Source organism: Gymnogyps californianus, chromosome 21, assembly GCF_018139145.2.
Source record: "Gymnogyps californianus isolate 813 chromosome 21, ASM1813914v2, whole genome shotgun sequence".
Lineage (NCBI taxonomy): Eukaryota > Metazoa > Chordata > Aves > Accipitriformes > Cathartidae > Gymnogyps > Gymnogyps californianus.
Genome location: NC_059491.1, coordinates 7,518,583 through 7,534,465, shown reverse-complemented (window position 1 = coordinate 7,534,465; position 15,883 = coordinate 7,518,583). Strand labels below are relative to the sequence as shown.

At 42.8% G+C, this 15,883-nt stretch overlaps 1 protein-coding gene across 1 annotated transcript in view; it reads right to left on the bottom strand.

The window, feature by feature from the left end:
- Window positions 1–15,883, bottom strand: part of UBR4 (ubiquitin protein ligase E3 component n-recognin 4) — a 78,479-nt gene that overhangs the window by 29,008 nt on the left and 33,588 nt on the right. Inside the window, exons 50-71 of the mRNA XM_050909666.1 lie at window positions 15,042–15,105; window positions 14,429–14,563; window positions 13,586–13,760; window positions 13,214–13,351; window positions 12,634–12,755; window positions 11,934–12,045; window positions 11,224–11,354; window positions 10,908–11,085; window positions 10,611–10,715; window positions 9,968–10,105; window positions 9,129–9,297; window positions 8,297–8,393; window positions 7,751–7,858; window positions 7,165–7,281; window positions 5,788–5,997; window positions 4,891–5,040; window positions 3,941–4,168; window positions 3,750–3,828; window positions 3,039–3,281; window positions 1,944–2,112; window positions 1,188–1,332; window positions 379–464 (exon numbers count right to left, since the gene is read on the bottom strand). Coding sequence (XP_050765623.1) covers window positions 379–464; window positions 1,188–1,332; window positions 1,944–2,112; window positions 3,039–3,281; window positions 3,750–3,828; window positions 3,941–4,168; window positions 4,891–5,040; window positions 5,788–5,997; window positions 7,165–7,281; window positions 7,751–7,858; window positions 8,297–8,393; window positions 9,129–9,297; window positions 9,968–10,105; window positions 10,611–10,715; window positions 10,908–11,085; window positions 11,224–11,354; window positions 11,934–12,045; window positions 12,634–12,755; window positions 13,214–13,351; window positions 13,586–13,760; window positions 14,429–14,563; window positions 15,042–15,105 — 3,099 coding nt within the window. The remainder of the gene's footprint in view (window positions 1–378; window positions 465–1,187; window positions 1,333–1,943; window positions 2,113–3,038; window positions 3,282–3,749; window positions 3,829–3,940; window positions 4,169–4,890; window positions 5,041–5,787; window positions 5,998–7,164; window positions 7,282–7,750; window positions 7,859–8,296; window positions 8,394–9,128; window positions 9,298–9,967; window positions 10,106–10,610; window positions 10,716–10,907; window positions 11,086–11,223; window positions 11,355–11,933; window positions 12,046–12,633; window positions 12,756–13,213; window positions 13,352–13,585; window positions 13,761–14,428; window positions 14,564–15,041; window positions 15,106–15,883) is intronic.

Below are 15,883 nucleotides of genomic sequence, written 5' to 3'. Positions count from 1 at the left end.
CACATTGAAAATTATTGTTTTTCACTAGGCAGCATTTTAGTGTAATTATTAACTGCCAAGTTATGACTAAGAACACAACACTTAATTCTGCAAGTCTATATTCTCCAATTGGTCCTAATATTTTGTAACATTTACCAAAAATGAAAGCAAAAAAGCTAAAGCCAAACTACTGCTGATAGCGCATAGAACGTCACATTTTTCAGATGGCAGAAAGGAATCTGCTGTTCTCCCAAGACCAGCTGCAACAAGCATGCAATCTCAGTAGGGGTCCTTCCTCTGCCATGATTTTATGAGAAGAATTGTGTATTCCCCTGTGGATCGCAGCTCCTCTGCTGAAAAGCTCTTTAGTGACATGGATCAAAGTCAGAAGTAACTCACTTGTAAATGTTGGAGTTAGGGTGGTTGGTAAGAATGTGGTTTTGAGTCCGGAGGATCTCCACGGCCTTTTGGGAGTATTCCTTCAACTGAAATACAATTAGGAAAATACTGTCCTCTCAATATTTTTTTTTATTGCTACAAAGACATAAAGATTTCTCATCTTGTGGCGTTCCAGGTCCCCCAGAAGATGCACGCACTATACCCACAGGAATTTATGTGGTTAAATCATTACCCAGGAATGCAACAGATCTTAAAATTAGACCTTTACCACAATAACAGTGCTATTTGTCAGCCAATCACTGCAAATGCCTGCTAAGATTCGTAAGGCATTCCTAGCTCTTTAAACATACATATGCAAGTATCAGTGTGTCTAAATTATTTGTTCTCAAGCCCACTGGTCCCCTAACAAATCCTACCACTTCCTTTGTTCAAAAGTTGTGGTTACAAAAGATTTCTAGGAGCTGAAATATCAAAAATCTATAAATTAGAGCTAGCAGATAAATGTATTTTCCCACAAAGGCTTCCTGTGGGAAAGAAATTTTCTTCTAAATAAAAAAAAAAACCAACAAAAACACCCCCGCCCCAAACACCAAAAACCCCAAAACAATAAAACAAAAAATCCACACTCTCCAATTTTTTAAGGACCCTGCCTTTTTTAACATTCAAATTTTGGGAACAAAAAAAATTTCCACCAGAAGCCCTTTTGACAGAAAATCTGTCCCAGCTGTATCATAAATGAGCACTAACATAATTCATAGGAAGCAGCAGGCCCTGGGATGCTGTACCTCCTTTTCAGAATGACACTGTACCTTTTTCTCAGTCTGCTGTGTTTTCAGAGAGAAGTATCCCAGGAGATCTACAAACTGGGCAGCCTTTCTTCCATAGGCTGGAAGTTCTGGCCAGATTGACCACATGAGATCCAACAGTAATTCCTGCTGAGACTTGTTAGAGTTCCTGGTGAATGGGTTACATATCAATTAGGGTTGTAAAGATACATAGACTGCATGGCACACAATCTTACTCAAAAAGAAAATACATGCTACAGTTCACCAAACTTGAAAACTATTATCTTGCCATACATCAAAGTTCACAGAGCTAAGTCTCATCGCTTCTTGCCACCAGCTGTTTTCTAGCACTCTCTGAAATGAAAGCAGCTGTCTTGCAACAACTGAACAGAGTTCTGAAGGAGTTCAGCACCCTGAAGTGTGCCCTTCCCTACATAACTCCCAACTTTTTAACTGTATGAGTCTGCATCTGCCTCAGAAATTCACCTGCCCACAAATACCTACTCCCGTAGATGTCAGGAGCCAGATTCTGCAGACAGAAATAAAATGCTTCTTGCAGATGATAACTCAAGTTGATCAGTAACGAGTAAGTCACAGCTACCTCCAGCCCCAATAACTGCAAAATAGCATGAGCAATTCAAGGGGATGCAATCATCTGCAGGCTTCAGCATCCTTCAGGACAGAGGCTCAAGCATTAACTCTTACACAAGGACAGAGCTCTCCATAACTGAGCTGAGACTGGCTAAGAAGAGCCAGGTCAGAGGCTCCCTCCCAGCTCACCTGTAGATGTGGAGTGCGAGGCAGTGGGCCTGCCATCTCACAGAGGACGAGTTGGACTCCAGCAAGAAGCAACGCAGGAATTGAATGAGGGTCTCCTTATCAGCAAACTTGTTCAGCTGGTTCACCAGAGCTGTACACAGCTGATCTTCCTGACTGCCCGAACTCTCACCTAGGGGATGTCGGGTGGCAGAAGACAGACAGACTTAAGAAAGCAGATGAGGCTTCTTAAAAAGACAGGCAGGCTAGCTTTCTATTTCATAGATCATAGAGTGAGGATAATGAGGACAAATTACTGTGTTTCAGGCAACAAGCAAGTTTAATGTTCCTTTCTCTTTCCAAAAATATAACCTAGTACTCCTGACTAACACCGAAGAAAACTGCTGGAATACTTGCCAGTAAGGACGTGAGAAATGTGCTACGCATCCTGATAAAAAGAAAAGGATCAACCATGGGGCAGTGAAAAGACTCACAGAGAATCATCTGATAGAGAAAGCCAAAATGGTTCCTTGAAGAAAAGCCAAGAGAGAATTTATGCCCATGACTTTTATAGGAAAGCTTAATTACTTTCCCAGGACTTTGGATATCCATTAAGCAGCAGCCCTGGCTCCAACACAGCTTACAAGTCAGACAGAGGAAACAAGTCTGAACATAATCATTGAAGAGCAGAGCTAACTGGGTGTGCATCTCCAGTACTTGTTTTAGTCCCCATTTCAACCTCCTACAACCCAGGGTATGCAAGTTAGGTGGAAGCTACTTCATCGCTAGAATAGGTAACTTCCGTTAGACAACCTAAAGCCCACTCGAGTTAATAAATACTCACAGTGGGATATACTCAGCACTTAATTTCAGCCCCAACTCTTAGGGCGTATTGCTTCATCTTTGCCCCTCTCCAATCTACATATGGTAAAACTGCTCTTCTCTCCTAACTGTTGCTGTGGTCTGCAAGTGCCCTTACCACAACCCATGACCCTTTCTCAACAGTGGTATTTATCACAGTGAGAAGCAAGCAGTTCTTTCTAAATAGAATAAGAAAGGCTGAGAGGAGCAGACTTCATCCCTAAAACCACCACAGAACAGAGCACAGCTGCAGCTCACCCTCTCGCTCCTTTTCCTTTTCTTCTTTCTTGCTCTTTTTAGTGGAGGATTTGCTCTGTGTTGCTGGCTGCCCAGAGCCTGATGCTGCAGCAGCAGAGGTGGAAGAGGTGCTCGATGATCCAGAGGATGAAGCCACAGATAGCACTTTACTGCCACACAGAGCACAAGACAGCAGCTGCAGGAGAACTGGCGACACTCCTTCGTCTACCAGGAAGCTGACTTGAAGGAGGAAATAGAGAACCGCTGCAGAGAAAAGAAGAAAATCTTTGAAACCTGAATTTAAAAAAAAAGCCAGCAAAAAACCCCCACCTAAAACAAAAAACCCTTTGAACATGACAAGGACCGTCCCACAAACTCACAGAACCTTCCTGTCCCTACACTACAGAAGTATAACATTTGGGTACACCAAGGTAAAGTGTTTCATCCCAAATTACACACCGGAACAATGGCAGTGCAAGCAAGAGAACACAGATCTCCTATTCCTGTTCTTGTAAGTTATCCGTTACACCATATTGCGTTCTTTAGCTAAGGAACAGATGCAATTAGAGCACTGTGATAATTAGTACTGGAAACAGTTCAGTCCTACTCAAAACTCTCAGCTGTGTCCCCTTCCCCTCTGCTGAGCTTCCCCATCTGAGAAGTCTTGATTCAAACCAAGACACATACTGCATCCCCTCTGCTCCCTCAAACACTCTCAGAGAAAGAACTCACAGTCATCTTTAATGCAGAATTTCTGCCAGTTTACTGTTCGCTGTGTGGCGATCTCTGCACAAGCCTTTAAATGTTCCATCTGAAAGGCACAACGAGACAGGATTAAACATCGTGTCAGTATTTCTATTACCGACATCTTACATAAATGCAACATACACTTTTTCCTAGTACAGTGGCACACTTTTCCTTACCAAGCTGATCAACGTATCATACTGCAGGGCAGAGCCTGAACTTGCTGTGACCACACTGGCACGAAGGAAAATGCCTTGCTCTTCTAGGAGCTTTTTGATTCCACGAACATGAGAGTCCAACGTGTGAAGGTCTCTGAGCTGGCGGTATTTATCCTTTGATCCACAGATAAAGAGCAAAAGCTTGCGGACTTGGCGGCGCACGAATGGAGTCTGCTGGATCATCAGGTACTAGGACAAAGAAAAGCCTACAACATCAGCACTGTGAACTCACCAGTAAGCAACCTGTGCCAACAAAAATATGATGTGTTTTCTTACAAAAAGAAAAGATACGGGAGATGTATTCATGAATCTGTCAGCTTTAAGGTACTGTAAAGTCACCCGTAAAAGCAAGTCACGGGCAGAAGAAACACTGCACAGCAACACCGCAGCATCCCGAGCTGTGCAATCGTGAAACCACTTCTGAAAACCATTCTTTGTCATCTACGACCTCAAATAAAAAGCTAGTCAAGCCTAATTAAGAAATCCTACCCCATACTTGTGCAAATGTAAGATAACAAGTTATCTCAAGTAGGAAGCTATACAACCAAAGGAACTGCAAATATATACTCCAAATATCTTACTGATTTTTTTTTTAAGGACTAAGTTAAGTACCAACAGCCAACCATGATGTTACATTGTACCATCTCAGAGGAGGTTTTCTATTCTAGTTTCTGGCAGCAAACATTGAGTTATGGGAAATAATAGCAATCTTATTTTTCACGTATGCTTTCCTATAGATTCCTGTTCAACAGGAATAAAACAAAGCCAACAGTTCACCTTCTTTCAAGTGGAATTAAAAAATTCAGAGATGGATCTGAGATCAGTTCTGCAAAAGCTCGTCTTGCCCATGAAAGGTAACATTACTGGAATTTTTTTGTTAAAATCCGTAGGTGTATCACGTTCTCACTTACCTCAGACAAAAAGTAGAACCAGGAGTGATCAAAGATGGGAGGTGGGATGCGGGAGTTTGTGTCTGCAATCTTCTTGATCTGATAGGGCAGCCGCAGTACCATCTCTGTCAGGAGCTGAGTGTAGGCCTCAAAAACATCTGCAGCATGACCCTGAAAGCGAGAGCAATCAATCAGGCTCTGGCACTGAACGCTCCCAGTGCGGTGTCATGACAAGCTACAGGGTGCAGTTATTGATTTTCTAAGAACAAAGCTTTTCTGCACCTTTGCAGCCAGAAGAAACGCTCCCAGCTGATAAATAAAAACAAGCCAACAAACTTGCATGAGGACTTTAACTAGATGGCAACTATTAGGATGCAGTCAGCTAGTCCGTAGTAATAAGGCATTTTAACATATGAGCTTTCAACTTAGGAGACATTCTTATATTTAACTAAGCTTTTTTCACTGCATCTGTACATATATCAAAGCCCCCCTCCCCAGCAGCATCTTAGCATAAAGGCACCATGGTGGTTGAACAAGTCTAGGATTTAGTGTGGAAATCCCCATCAACTGCTAGGCTTCCTTGCCACAGTAAGTAGCACTGGTTCAGAAATTCTGCCTGCCAAGCAAAAGGAGTCACGCGATGGAGTAGCTTCCCTTCAGGAAGATTAACGCTTCAACCAGAAACAGTGACAGCAGCTCCACAGAACTGCCTGGTTTAGGAGTGCATCAATGGATATAGAGAGCTGGGCTGCTCTGAGAGAACTCAGAGCAATCCTAGTTGTAACTGTGTGCTAAGGGTACAGATTTTAATTGCACTACTAAGGGAAAACCAGTTCTGCAGGGATGCTTTTACTCGCTTCTGTGCAGCAGCCTTTTAATGCAGGTCATGTAAAGCTAACAGCATAGGGTAGGACTCACCTTTACATACTGGCGGAGGAAAAAGGGGCTCATGTCAGGTGGAGAAGAAGTAGTGTGAGGTTTCAGGAGCTGGCTGGTGGCTACAGGCTCCTCGTCATTCTGCTGGCTTTTCCAGTACTCCAGCAAAGACTTCAGCACATGTAGACAGTAGTCAACAGCACCAGAGCTCAACAACGCAGCAGCAGTGGCACTAGAGATGAGGGAGGAAGACTGAAACAAAGAGGAAATGGATTACTAAAGCACCTGAGAACCACTGTGTTGGAAGAGCAAGGGAAGCTGTGAGAGTCAGACAGTAGTTGCTGACAGTATGGATAAGAGAGGAGGTTTTTATGAAACTTTACAGGCAGCTTTTAAGTTTGGGGTTTGTTTGAGGTTGGGGTTTTTGGTTTTTTTTGTTTATGAAAAGCAACTCAAATATTTACAGAGACTCTTTTGAACAAGCGCTTAGTAAAGGAAAACAAATAAAATCTCCTCTTAAGTCTAATCTCCCCTCGACACATGTGCCAGAGGCCACTCTGCTATGGATTAGACTACTAGGGCTTTTTTTCCTTCTCCCCCCCACCGCCCCTTTTTTTTTTTTTTTAAAGTTGGGATTTCTATTTGTTTATCTGGGATTTGGCCAGCTGGGCGTGAATTCTGGTAGAGAAAGAGTCCCTGTTGCAGATGCCGCTCAGAGGCTCTGCTCCACCCAGGTATTGCTCCACCTGCATTCTGCAAGACGATGAGCTTTGATTTCTGTGGGAAGCTCAAGTGAATAACAAAGGCTAGAGAAAAAGCTACTGTAAATAAAACTATTAAAGCAGCCCTGTAAATCCAAACAAACCCCACAGCTCATAAGCTCATTAAAATTTGATGCAGTTCAGACTAAATTTTTTAACCTCTATGCTTTTTTATTAATCTCCTTCCCACCACACATACTGCTTTTTATGCCTTATTACTGTACCTTTTAGCAACAAATATCTAAGGAATCCTCTTAGCGACTTTTACGTTGACACAGCAGCATATTGCTTTCCAATAATCACATTACAAATCCTCTTTAACCCCTTCAGCACCAGTAAGATGCAAGGAAAAAATCTGCTAGACCGTTTTAAATAACATCATTAATGCACTGCCCTTAGCTCAGTCAGAAACCGTGCACAAAACAAGTGAATCCAGTTGTCTCTCCATGTCGGCTTCCTCCATTCTGAGTTTCAGCAAAGATCTTTTTTCACAAGAGTCAAGTAACGTTACAGATTCCTCATAAATTTTTCCAAAGCACTTTTAACCGTTTTTCAGTTTTACACCAGCTATTTCAGTTAGCAGCTTTTAGACCATCTTTGATGAAGAAAAGCCCCCCAGCCACATCATCCCCCTGACAAAGCAATTTGAAGAATGTACCTCACAAATGGAAGACTTGGATCCTGACTTAGTTCTGGACATGAACACACTAAGCAGCCTCATTACCACCAAGTGCACTTCATTCACAGGAGAGCGTTCATTTTTCTTAGACACATCCTGCAAGGAGAGAGCTTACTTACAGAGCTGAGCACAATGACCTAAGCATCTAAATTTCAGTGCTCCGATCCTCATGAAGCATTTCTGATTTAAGCTCAAGCAGTAATACTAAAAAAGCAGCAAAAATTCCTCAATATAAGGGTAGACAGTTGCCTGCATGCCAGAGAACAGTATTACACAAATGAAAAGCTACATGTCAATTATGCATTACTGATCATGTCTGTTTTAAGAGTTTAATTCAAGTGAAACGCATTTTCATGCTCACTTGTGGATGGCGGAACCAGGAAACAGTGAGAGTTACACTCATGTCATTTTCTACCTCATGTGAAGTGAGCCAAGAGAAAAAAACTGCCTGAACACTTCCACACAGCAATGTGTTTCTATGACCCCCATGCATCTAATTCCTCCACGGAAAGAAACCCTGTCTAGAAGGAGCAAATCGAGAGCGTGTGCACATACTACAGCTTACCTTTTTGTCCATGCACAGTTCTGCAATCAGTTGGGACAGAAGGTTATCTAAAGCTCCCTTATCTTTCTCATCATCTCCATCTAGGTCTGTTGTGAGCATCAGAATAACCTGGGAATAGAAGTCAGAGAATTAATAGAAGGCAGGTTCCACGTTTTCAAGATAAATACAGATTAACTTTCACAAAACATTGCAGATTTTAACTTGATTAATCTACGTTCTTTCCCAAATTCTGCCTGTGCCATCACACCCTAATATGAACATTCAGTACAAACCCAAAAGACCCTCTCAAATACATCGGAGTTCAAGGATTTTAGCCCTTAGGCTAATCAGTCAGCTGTAACACCACACTGAGAAAGGGTACAAGTCTAGCAAAAATCTATAGGTAAGGAATGCTGTGCAACAGATCAAACACTTTAGAGATGGACTCACACACTGTGACTGGGCAGGAAAGAGAAAGGGAAAAGCATGTGCAAATAGAAACCCAGCAGTAGTAGTAGTCGTTAACTGTTTGATTAAGGCTTGAACTCCTGAGCCCTCCCCACTTACCTGCATATAAGGAATGGCCCGGACTCCTCCAACATTCCTCAGCTGAGGTAGGTTTTGCAGCAGCCTCTCCAGCAACATCAGTCGGACCATGTGCAGCCTGGGAAGTCAGAAGCCAGGAATCAGACACGAAGCACTTCAGACACATCGCAAGAAATACTAGACCCAGCAGGATCACCAACAGAGCACTGCAATTTACCACCGAAGTTCAGAGCATGAGGAAATCCTGAGGTCATCAAATCCGCACAGACAGGAGTGGACTCCCTCAGGCTTTACAGTCAAGCGATGTCAGAGATGCAGAGCAACTCTGACAATAGATGTAGTTACTTACTTCAGAACTACACTGCCTAGCATGACCACCTGCAGAATTCAACTGTCTAGAAACAGATCCTGCAAATCAGTTCCAAACTGCACTGTAAAAATGACTGAGCATCTGTTATCACAGAATGAAAAACTGCAGATCTTTCCCAAAGTGCTTAGCACTCCTGCACACACTTTTTTCCTAACGCTGAATTTCACAAGCTCCCAAGCTGTAGATTTTGGCGATTCCTCTGTTTACTAGACTCATGCAGGACTTTTTCATCACTTCGTACAGGCAGCAGTTTTGTGGCACACACATTAGGTACGGGTAACACATTACATGGTGAATACACAGAGGGAGGCATCTTGCAATGGCAGTTTGCTCTATTCTATGTTTCTGACTTTCGATTTTCACTGTCCAACAGAGTCACAAATCATACGCCATGAATTTCAGCACCTATATTCCACTCCTCTATAAACAGTGACACTGCAGACCAGATGTGCTATTCTTGAAGAGGAAAACAAAGCCCCTTGCCTGTTGCTGGTGTGGACGTCTCCCTCTGCCTCCCCTTCCCCTTCCGAACCATCTCCCTCTTGCTGGCCTGTGGTAGTGCTGATAGCGCCTGTGCTTGAGCTGACGCTGCCTGGTCCAGCAGGGTGGCCCTCAGCTGTCGTGTCTCCATAGGCACTACTACGGCCAGACACTGAAAAAGAAAAAGAAAAAAAAGGGAAAGACAATGTCAGCACAATTGAACATACATCTTGCCTGCTTCATAGCAACCAACACAGCTGAACTGTACTTTGGAATTACGGTTCTAAGGAGACGGTGTCTTTGGTTATCTTCATAAAGCTAGAAGAGAGTAATTTCTACCGATGCAACTTAACACCCCTAGCATTCTTTTGTTTGCCAGCCTCATCTTTGTGGCCCAAATTGAATTGGTTCCACAGCACTAATTTAAACCAAGTCAGAAGAGGCATGGATGGGCAGCGCAGACATAATTTTTTTTATAAAAGTCTGTGATTATTTTACCTGGGTGTAAGTCCCAAGCAAAGAAGAGAGAAATTAATTCTATCCCATTCAAACTTAAGAGCAGTACAGTGAATTCTTTCAGTCTTGCTCTAGGCTACTGCACTCTGTTATTACAGGCCAGCAAAAACTACTGCAGACTCCACACGTCCAGAGAACTACAAGAAGTGAGCAGATATTCAGTCTGTATGGCGCTTTCGCAGTAACCATAAAATGATGCATGGCGTCATCTATTTGGAACTGAGATTTCTTCTTTGCCAGGGATTACCCATCCCCTCTCACTCTGGTAAAGTCCTATTACAGTAGAAAACAGATGTACAGACACTGGTGCAGCAAGATACACTTACCACTGTGCTCCCCAGCTACGGAGTCCACCGCGCTGCCACCGCTCTCAGAGCCCACGCTCCCACCATGGTCTGCAGGCGAAGTCCGAAGAGTTGAGCCATCTGTTGCAGCTGTGCTGCCCTCATCGTCAGACGCTGGAGCTAAGAGAATAAAGAGAGCTGTTACAAGTAAAAACACTGCCTTGATATAACTTCAAAAGATGCACATGCTACGAAAGAAAAGCCACGAATATTTGTCTTTGGGTTTTGCGTCAATTTTCAACTACAAATCAAAAGGGAACTTAGAAGCATCCATCAGTACATTTAAGCCTGCTAAAAGCAGTGGAGGGGAGATACCCTGAGAAGGAAACCTTCTCATCAAATAGACAATCATGCAAGTTACTTGAAGAACAATGTCTGGTTGTTTATAAATGCAAAGGAAATACAGTATATGGTTTATTTTGTCTGCTTTATTCTAAGGAGAGGAAATAACTTCCTCAGAAGCCTACAATGAAAGTCCATCAAAGCAGGAAAAGGCCATAAATATGCTATCAAAAATACATGAAGCCAATAGTAATAATTGGTTCTTCAAAACCATATTTACAAATTTTAGGTCATTATTTAGGTCAAAACCAAAAAAGCTTGATTCCTCGCAGTGAACAGTTACCTGATGCTGTTGTATCTGAGAGTGTTCCGGCATCCAGAGAAGAGGAGCTAGGTGCTTGGCCAGACAGTCCTAAGCTTTGAAGTCCAAGTGCACTACTGCTGCTCCCTGCAAGAAGAAAACAAATTATGAGTATCTTCCTATGAGAGAATTATGTTAACTCCAGCTTTCTTTGTACATTTCATAGTTCTATTATCTTTGCTTCGTTGGTGGTGACATCAACAGCTTCTGCTTTGTTTCTTTCCCAGTTTCCTCATATTCTATTCACCTTTTTGACTGCCAATAATGCCTACATCTTACCTTGCTGATCTTGTTGCAGGCTCAGGGCAATAGCCAATTCCACCATCGTTTCATCATCTGCATCTGGAGGAATATCCAGCATCGGAGGGAATCCCTCTGCTCCAGCCAGAAGAGCCTCCAGGGGAGAAGGGTTCCCATTATTCACATTTTCAGAAGTCTCCAGAACCATAGATTCAGACTATGGAGAGGAAACACAGTGAGAGCTTTCACCAAACCACCACAAGCTAATGGAGCACTACAAACTGCTTAATAACTAAATTAAACTCAAGTACCTAAGATACTTAAAAGGCTCCAAAGAGAAGCACTCTGGACTTACCACCATCTCGAAGTCCCCGTGATCAACTTCGCTTTGCTCCTGGCTTTCTTGTCGGATATGCTCGCCATTTGCTATCCCAGAACTCTGCAGCTTGTCTTCTGCGTCGTCATCATCATCATCATCCTTATCTCCTGAGTTACAAAGGATCAATTCACAAATGCACTCTTTCCTCACATCATCACGAACAAGGTAATTAATGCTGGAAAAAACCCTAAGCTATCCTCAGTTTACCCCCAGTCACTAACAGATTCCATGACAACTACAATTCACGTCAATGCTAAAAAAGTATCTCTTGGATGGAGATCTCATAGCCTAATTTTGGTCTGCACACATCTTTATGACTGATTTATAAGGATTTGAAAATATGCACAGAAACAGTGTGCAGTTTGGTCAGTAATCCAGACAGTCTGGATTACTACCCCCTAGATAAAATAATTAGCTTTCGCTATCACTGAAAGGGGAATATCTCAGAGAGATCTCCTCTTTGAATCCCAGAATGTCAAAGAAGAGGTGAATGTTTATTAAAAAAAACCCAAAACACAAAAAACAAAAAAGGGTTTTAGGGGGCAAGAGAGAGCAAAAGAAAGGAGAAAAACTGGTTTTAGTCTTTTTTAGTCCCAATTGATAAGACTACTTTATTTTCTTGTCTTTTCTGACAAATAAAGTAGGTCATGCTCATTTAAAGGCAAAGATGAATGGATCTTGCATACCCATAGGAGTATTGCTCCGAGGGGAGGATGGCAAGGTGACATGTCTCCGCTTGTTCCTTGGTCTCAGCACTCTGATCAAAGCTTGTTTGCAAGAAAAGCTCACTGCAGGATCCTAGAGGGTTAACAGTTAATCATAACACTTCTTAAGCTTTAAGTGCTTATTCACAGTATTTGGAAAGATACCTAAAAATGACTCTCTGTTGGTCATGATTCACGTAAGACATATGTCACTGCCTAACTTCTAAACTCCGTTTCCTCCAACAGCCACAAAGCAATACTTATTGTTCCATGTGCAGCGCGTGACAAACATTACTAAAACACAAGCAGAGAGAAATTTCTCCTTCATTCACTTCTGGCTGCATGCCTCTATTTTGTAGCTGTACTACATATTATCATTCTACTTGTAGTTAATTCTCTTCATATTATAAAATCATAGAATCATTTAGGTTGGAAAAGACCTTTAAGATCATCGAGTCCAATCATAAACCTAACACTGCCAAGTCCCACTAAACCATGTCCCCAAGTGCCACATCTACACATCTTTTAAATACCTCCAGGGATGGTGACTCAACCACTGCCCTGGGCAGCCTGTTCCAGTGCTTGATAACCCTTTCAGTGAAGAAATTTTTCCTAATATCCAATCTAAACCTCCCCTGGTGCAGTGTTATAGGCTGAAGCAGAGCAGAGCAAGATTACATACCGGGCAAAGCAACATCTGCATGTAGATCTTGGATGCTGTATGGATACAATCCAGTTCACACGTGCAGTATCCATGGATAATATCCACCAAAGCATTGACTGTGGCTTCAACGTGAGTGAGACCTAAGGAGGAATAAAAGTAGGACTGTAATCAACTATCTTTCCATTTCAGCACAGAGCGAGACACTGCAGGAAGCATCTTTTGTTTGTAGACTTCAAGGCACAATGTTAGCACCACAAATACATTGAAGTTTCAATCCAAAAAGAGCTTACACACCAGTCTTGTCTGTCTAATGGAATACTGTGCACGCCATATACCAGCACCACTGAATATCCTCTAACACCATCCATGAAGTCAAATGTGAATAAATCAATCATCAGTCCCTTTTTACTAGCACAATACACATACTTCCGAACAAAACCATTAGAGCAGAATTTGCAGATATACCTTAGAAAGCACGCATTGCAACATTAGCATCTTAAGCCTAGTTTGGAACAAGTAATTTTCTCTGTTTACAAGCTTAAAATAGGATCCTTCGAAATACACAAGCTTGACAATAGCAAATGAAGAGCTAGCACACCTGGCAGGCAGGCAGGGGCAAGGAAGGCGTTTTTGGGTTTTGATGCATGTAGCTTCCAGAAGTGGTTAACCAGCTGGGTAATAAACGTGCAGCCGTCTCCTTCAGCGTGTTTCTGGGCCTCTTGCCCTTCTTCACTCTCTATACAGATTAAAAAACAGTGGTCAGATACATGCAGGGGAAAGCATTAACAAGCAGGGTAACACCAAGTTTATTTGAAATGGCTTTTCTTAGAGGCTCCCATGTCCTCATTACAAGGACTATCACACGCCTAACAAATGTGTCATATACAGTCCCTGTCACACCGAAGCAGATACCCCAAGACATCTTCAATTATCACAACAGAAAGCTGAAGAAAATTACAGACTTATCTACCTGTTTCCAACTGTGGCAGCTTTGATTCTGTATAGTGGACCAGATTGTTAGGTCTCATAATAGCAATGGATCGAGCAGTGATGACCAGCCTCTGAAATACTTCAGGATCAAGGTCCTTTCCTTCTTTGGTTGAGGAACTCAAATACTGAATGGCTTTACTTAGCAATGCTTGATCCTGTAAAGTGAAAGATAACACAGGCAAAGAAAAATGACAGCCAGCAGCACAACAAAGCAACTGAAGTACAACTGCATGACAGATCCTGGGGAAATCCGGCACTCGCTGCTTTAACTCTTGGCCAATGTCATGTAGGAAGGACAACTAACATTAAAAAGTCACCCTGTAACAAAAGAACTCTGGCTCGAGAATTGATTTTCACATTTGCTTCCCCTCAGGCTTAAATGCGGATGGAAAGACCAGTGTATAAACATAATCATTCAAGTGGTTAGCAAAGGCTATCTGCAGGCATCTGTGCGCTTCCTGCAATTATGTTAGCACATCGTCTAACCACTATTTACCCTAGTATTTTCCTATCACCCTAAGCCAGATGCCTGTGGAAACGGAAACCAGAGCTATGGACACAGTTTGCAAACAAACTTCATGTGTTTCGAGATCCTCATTTCTCTAGATTAACTGACATTTTTTCCCACCAAAATCTTCATAAAGCATTTTAAGTAGTGAAGTTCTGGTGAAACACAAAAGCCAGGAAGGCAGGCAGCAGGAGCTAAAGGAAAATTAGCCAGCAGGTTTACGCTGCATGGAGGAAGGGCGTTCTAGGTGTGTGTTGCACCTCGACCATAAACTGGCAAGTTACAGGAGACATTGAAATCCTTGCGCCATGTTACCTTGTGGTTATGGTATGCTGAGCGGCTGGTGTGCAAGCTAGCCAAGAGGCTCTTGGTTTGCTGCTGGACGCTGGAAGGAGCTGGCATGGACAGCAGCATAGTAGCCAGCTCCTGAGCTGCCACCTTATTCTTCTCCTGCTCCCAAGGACAGACAAAAAACATTCTTCAGTACATTTACCATTAAGTGATGCGCGAGTGATCTCTCAGCGTACCTGCAGCTCCCTCCCCTCCTTGCACTGTGCATGCAAGTTTCTGCCTTCCTTCAATATAGTTTTGATAGCCTCCTCAATTTTTTATTTGACATTTAAGGAACATTTCACATGTCTACAGAAGAAAAGTCCTTTTGAGATTTATGGGCTTCTACCCTGCTGTTTTTGTAAATGAGGTCACTCTACAGCACAAAAATCCCACCAGCAATAAATGCAAATGCCAATTGTCATTCTAAACTAGTTTCAAATGCTTTTCGCTAAGTCAACTTTCAGATCAGTGCTCTGAGCAAAACGGATGCGGCTCTCTTCCGTATCAGGCCCCCAGGGCTGCAGGAGGTGCTGCTGATCTTGCCCCTCCTCCCCCATCTCTGAAAGCTCAAGAATGTATTCAGAAAGTTACTTGCCTTCTCGTTGACTGGTCCTACAGCAAAGCAGCTTTCCAGCGCTTCTAAAGAACTCACTACTAGCCTGAAGGGAGAAAGGAAAGCAGGCTTGAGTACAGCAACCCTTCTCTCTCCTTAGCACTTTGCTTTATGCGGGCTACAGTCATGAGTAGCTCAGAGACAGCTAACGAATGCCAAGTACAAAATCAAAGCATGATAAAACCTGCCACAGGCACCATGCATATCATTTCATTGTGTTACAGACCAGAGTTAAACCTGGCTCACGCTCACAGACAAACTTAGGACTGCTTTAATAATCCACAGCTGAAAGACAGGGGCTTTTCTCTACCAAAGAGGATAAAACATTTCCTTACGCAGCCTGCAGCAGGGATAACTTGGATTGTCTTGACAGTACCAATTCACCATGGCCCACAGACGTACATATGACTGCAGATCAAGGGTTGGTATGACACATGGGAAAAAGCGTAACCGACTTTTCTAAGGGAGCAAGATTCTACTCGCTTGCTATTTTCACACAGGTTGCTCTTTCCAATTTGGAGTTTCAGCGCAAAACATTCCAGAGGAAAATTAACTTGGAGCACTGGGTATGACCCAAGTGAGAGATGGTGAGGTCCAAACTTTTGACAGCTGTAAGGCAGGCTAATAAAATACTTGCCCCAAGGGAAAACCTTATTTACAACTTGCGGCAAAGTGCTGAATCTCCCTTGCAGCACCACTTCGTGCCTGGCGGTAGAACCACCTGAAATGCCATTTGACACACCAGAAGGAGCAGTGCAAGGATACAGGAAAAAGGAGGGAAGAGATAGCATTGAGAGGAGAAATAACAGTGTAGGATTGGATAC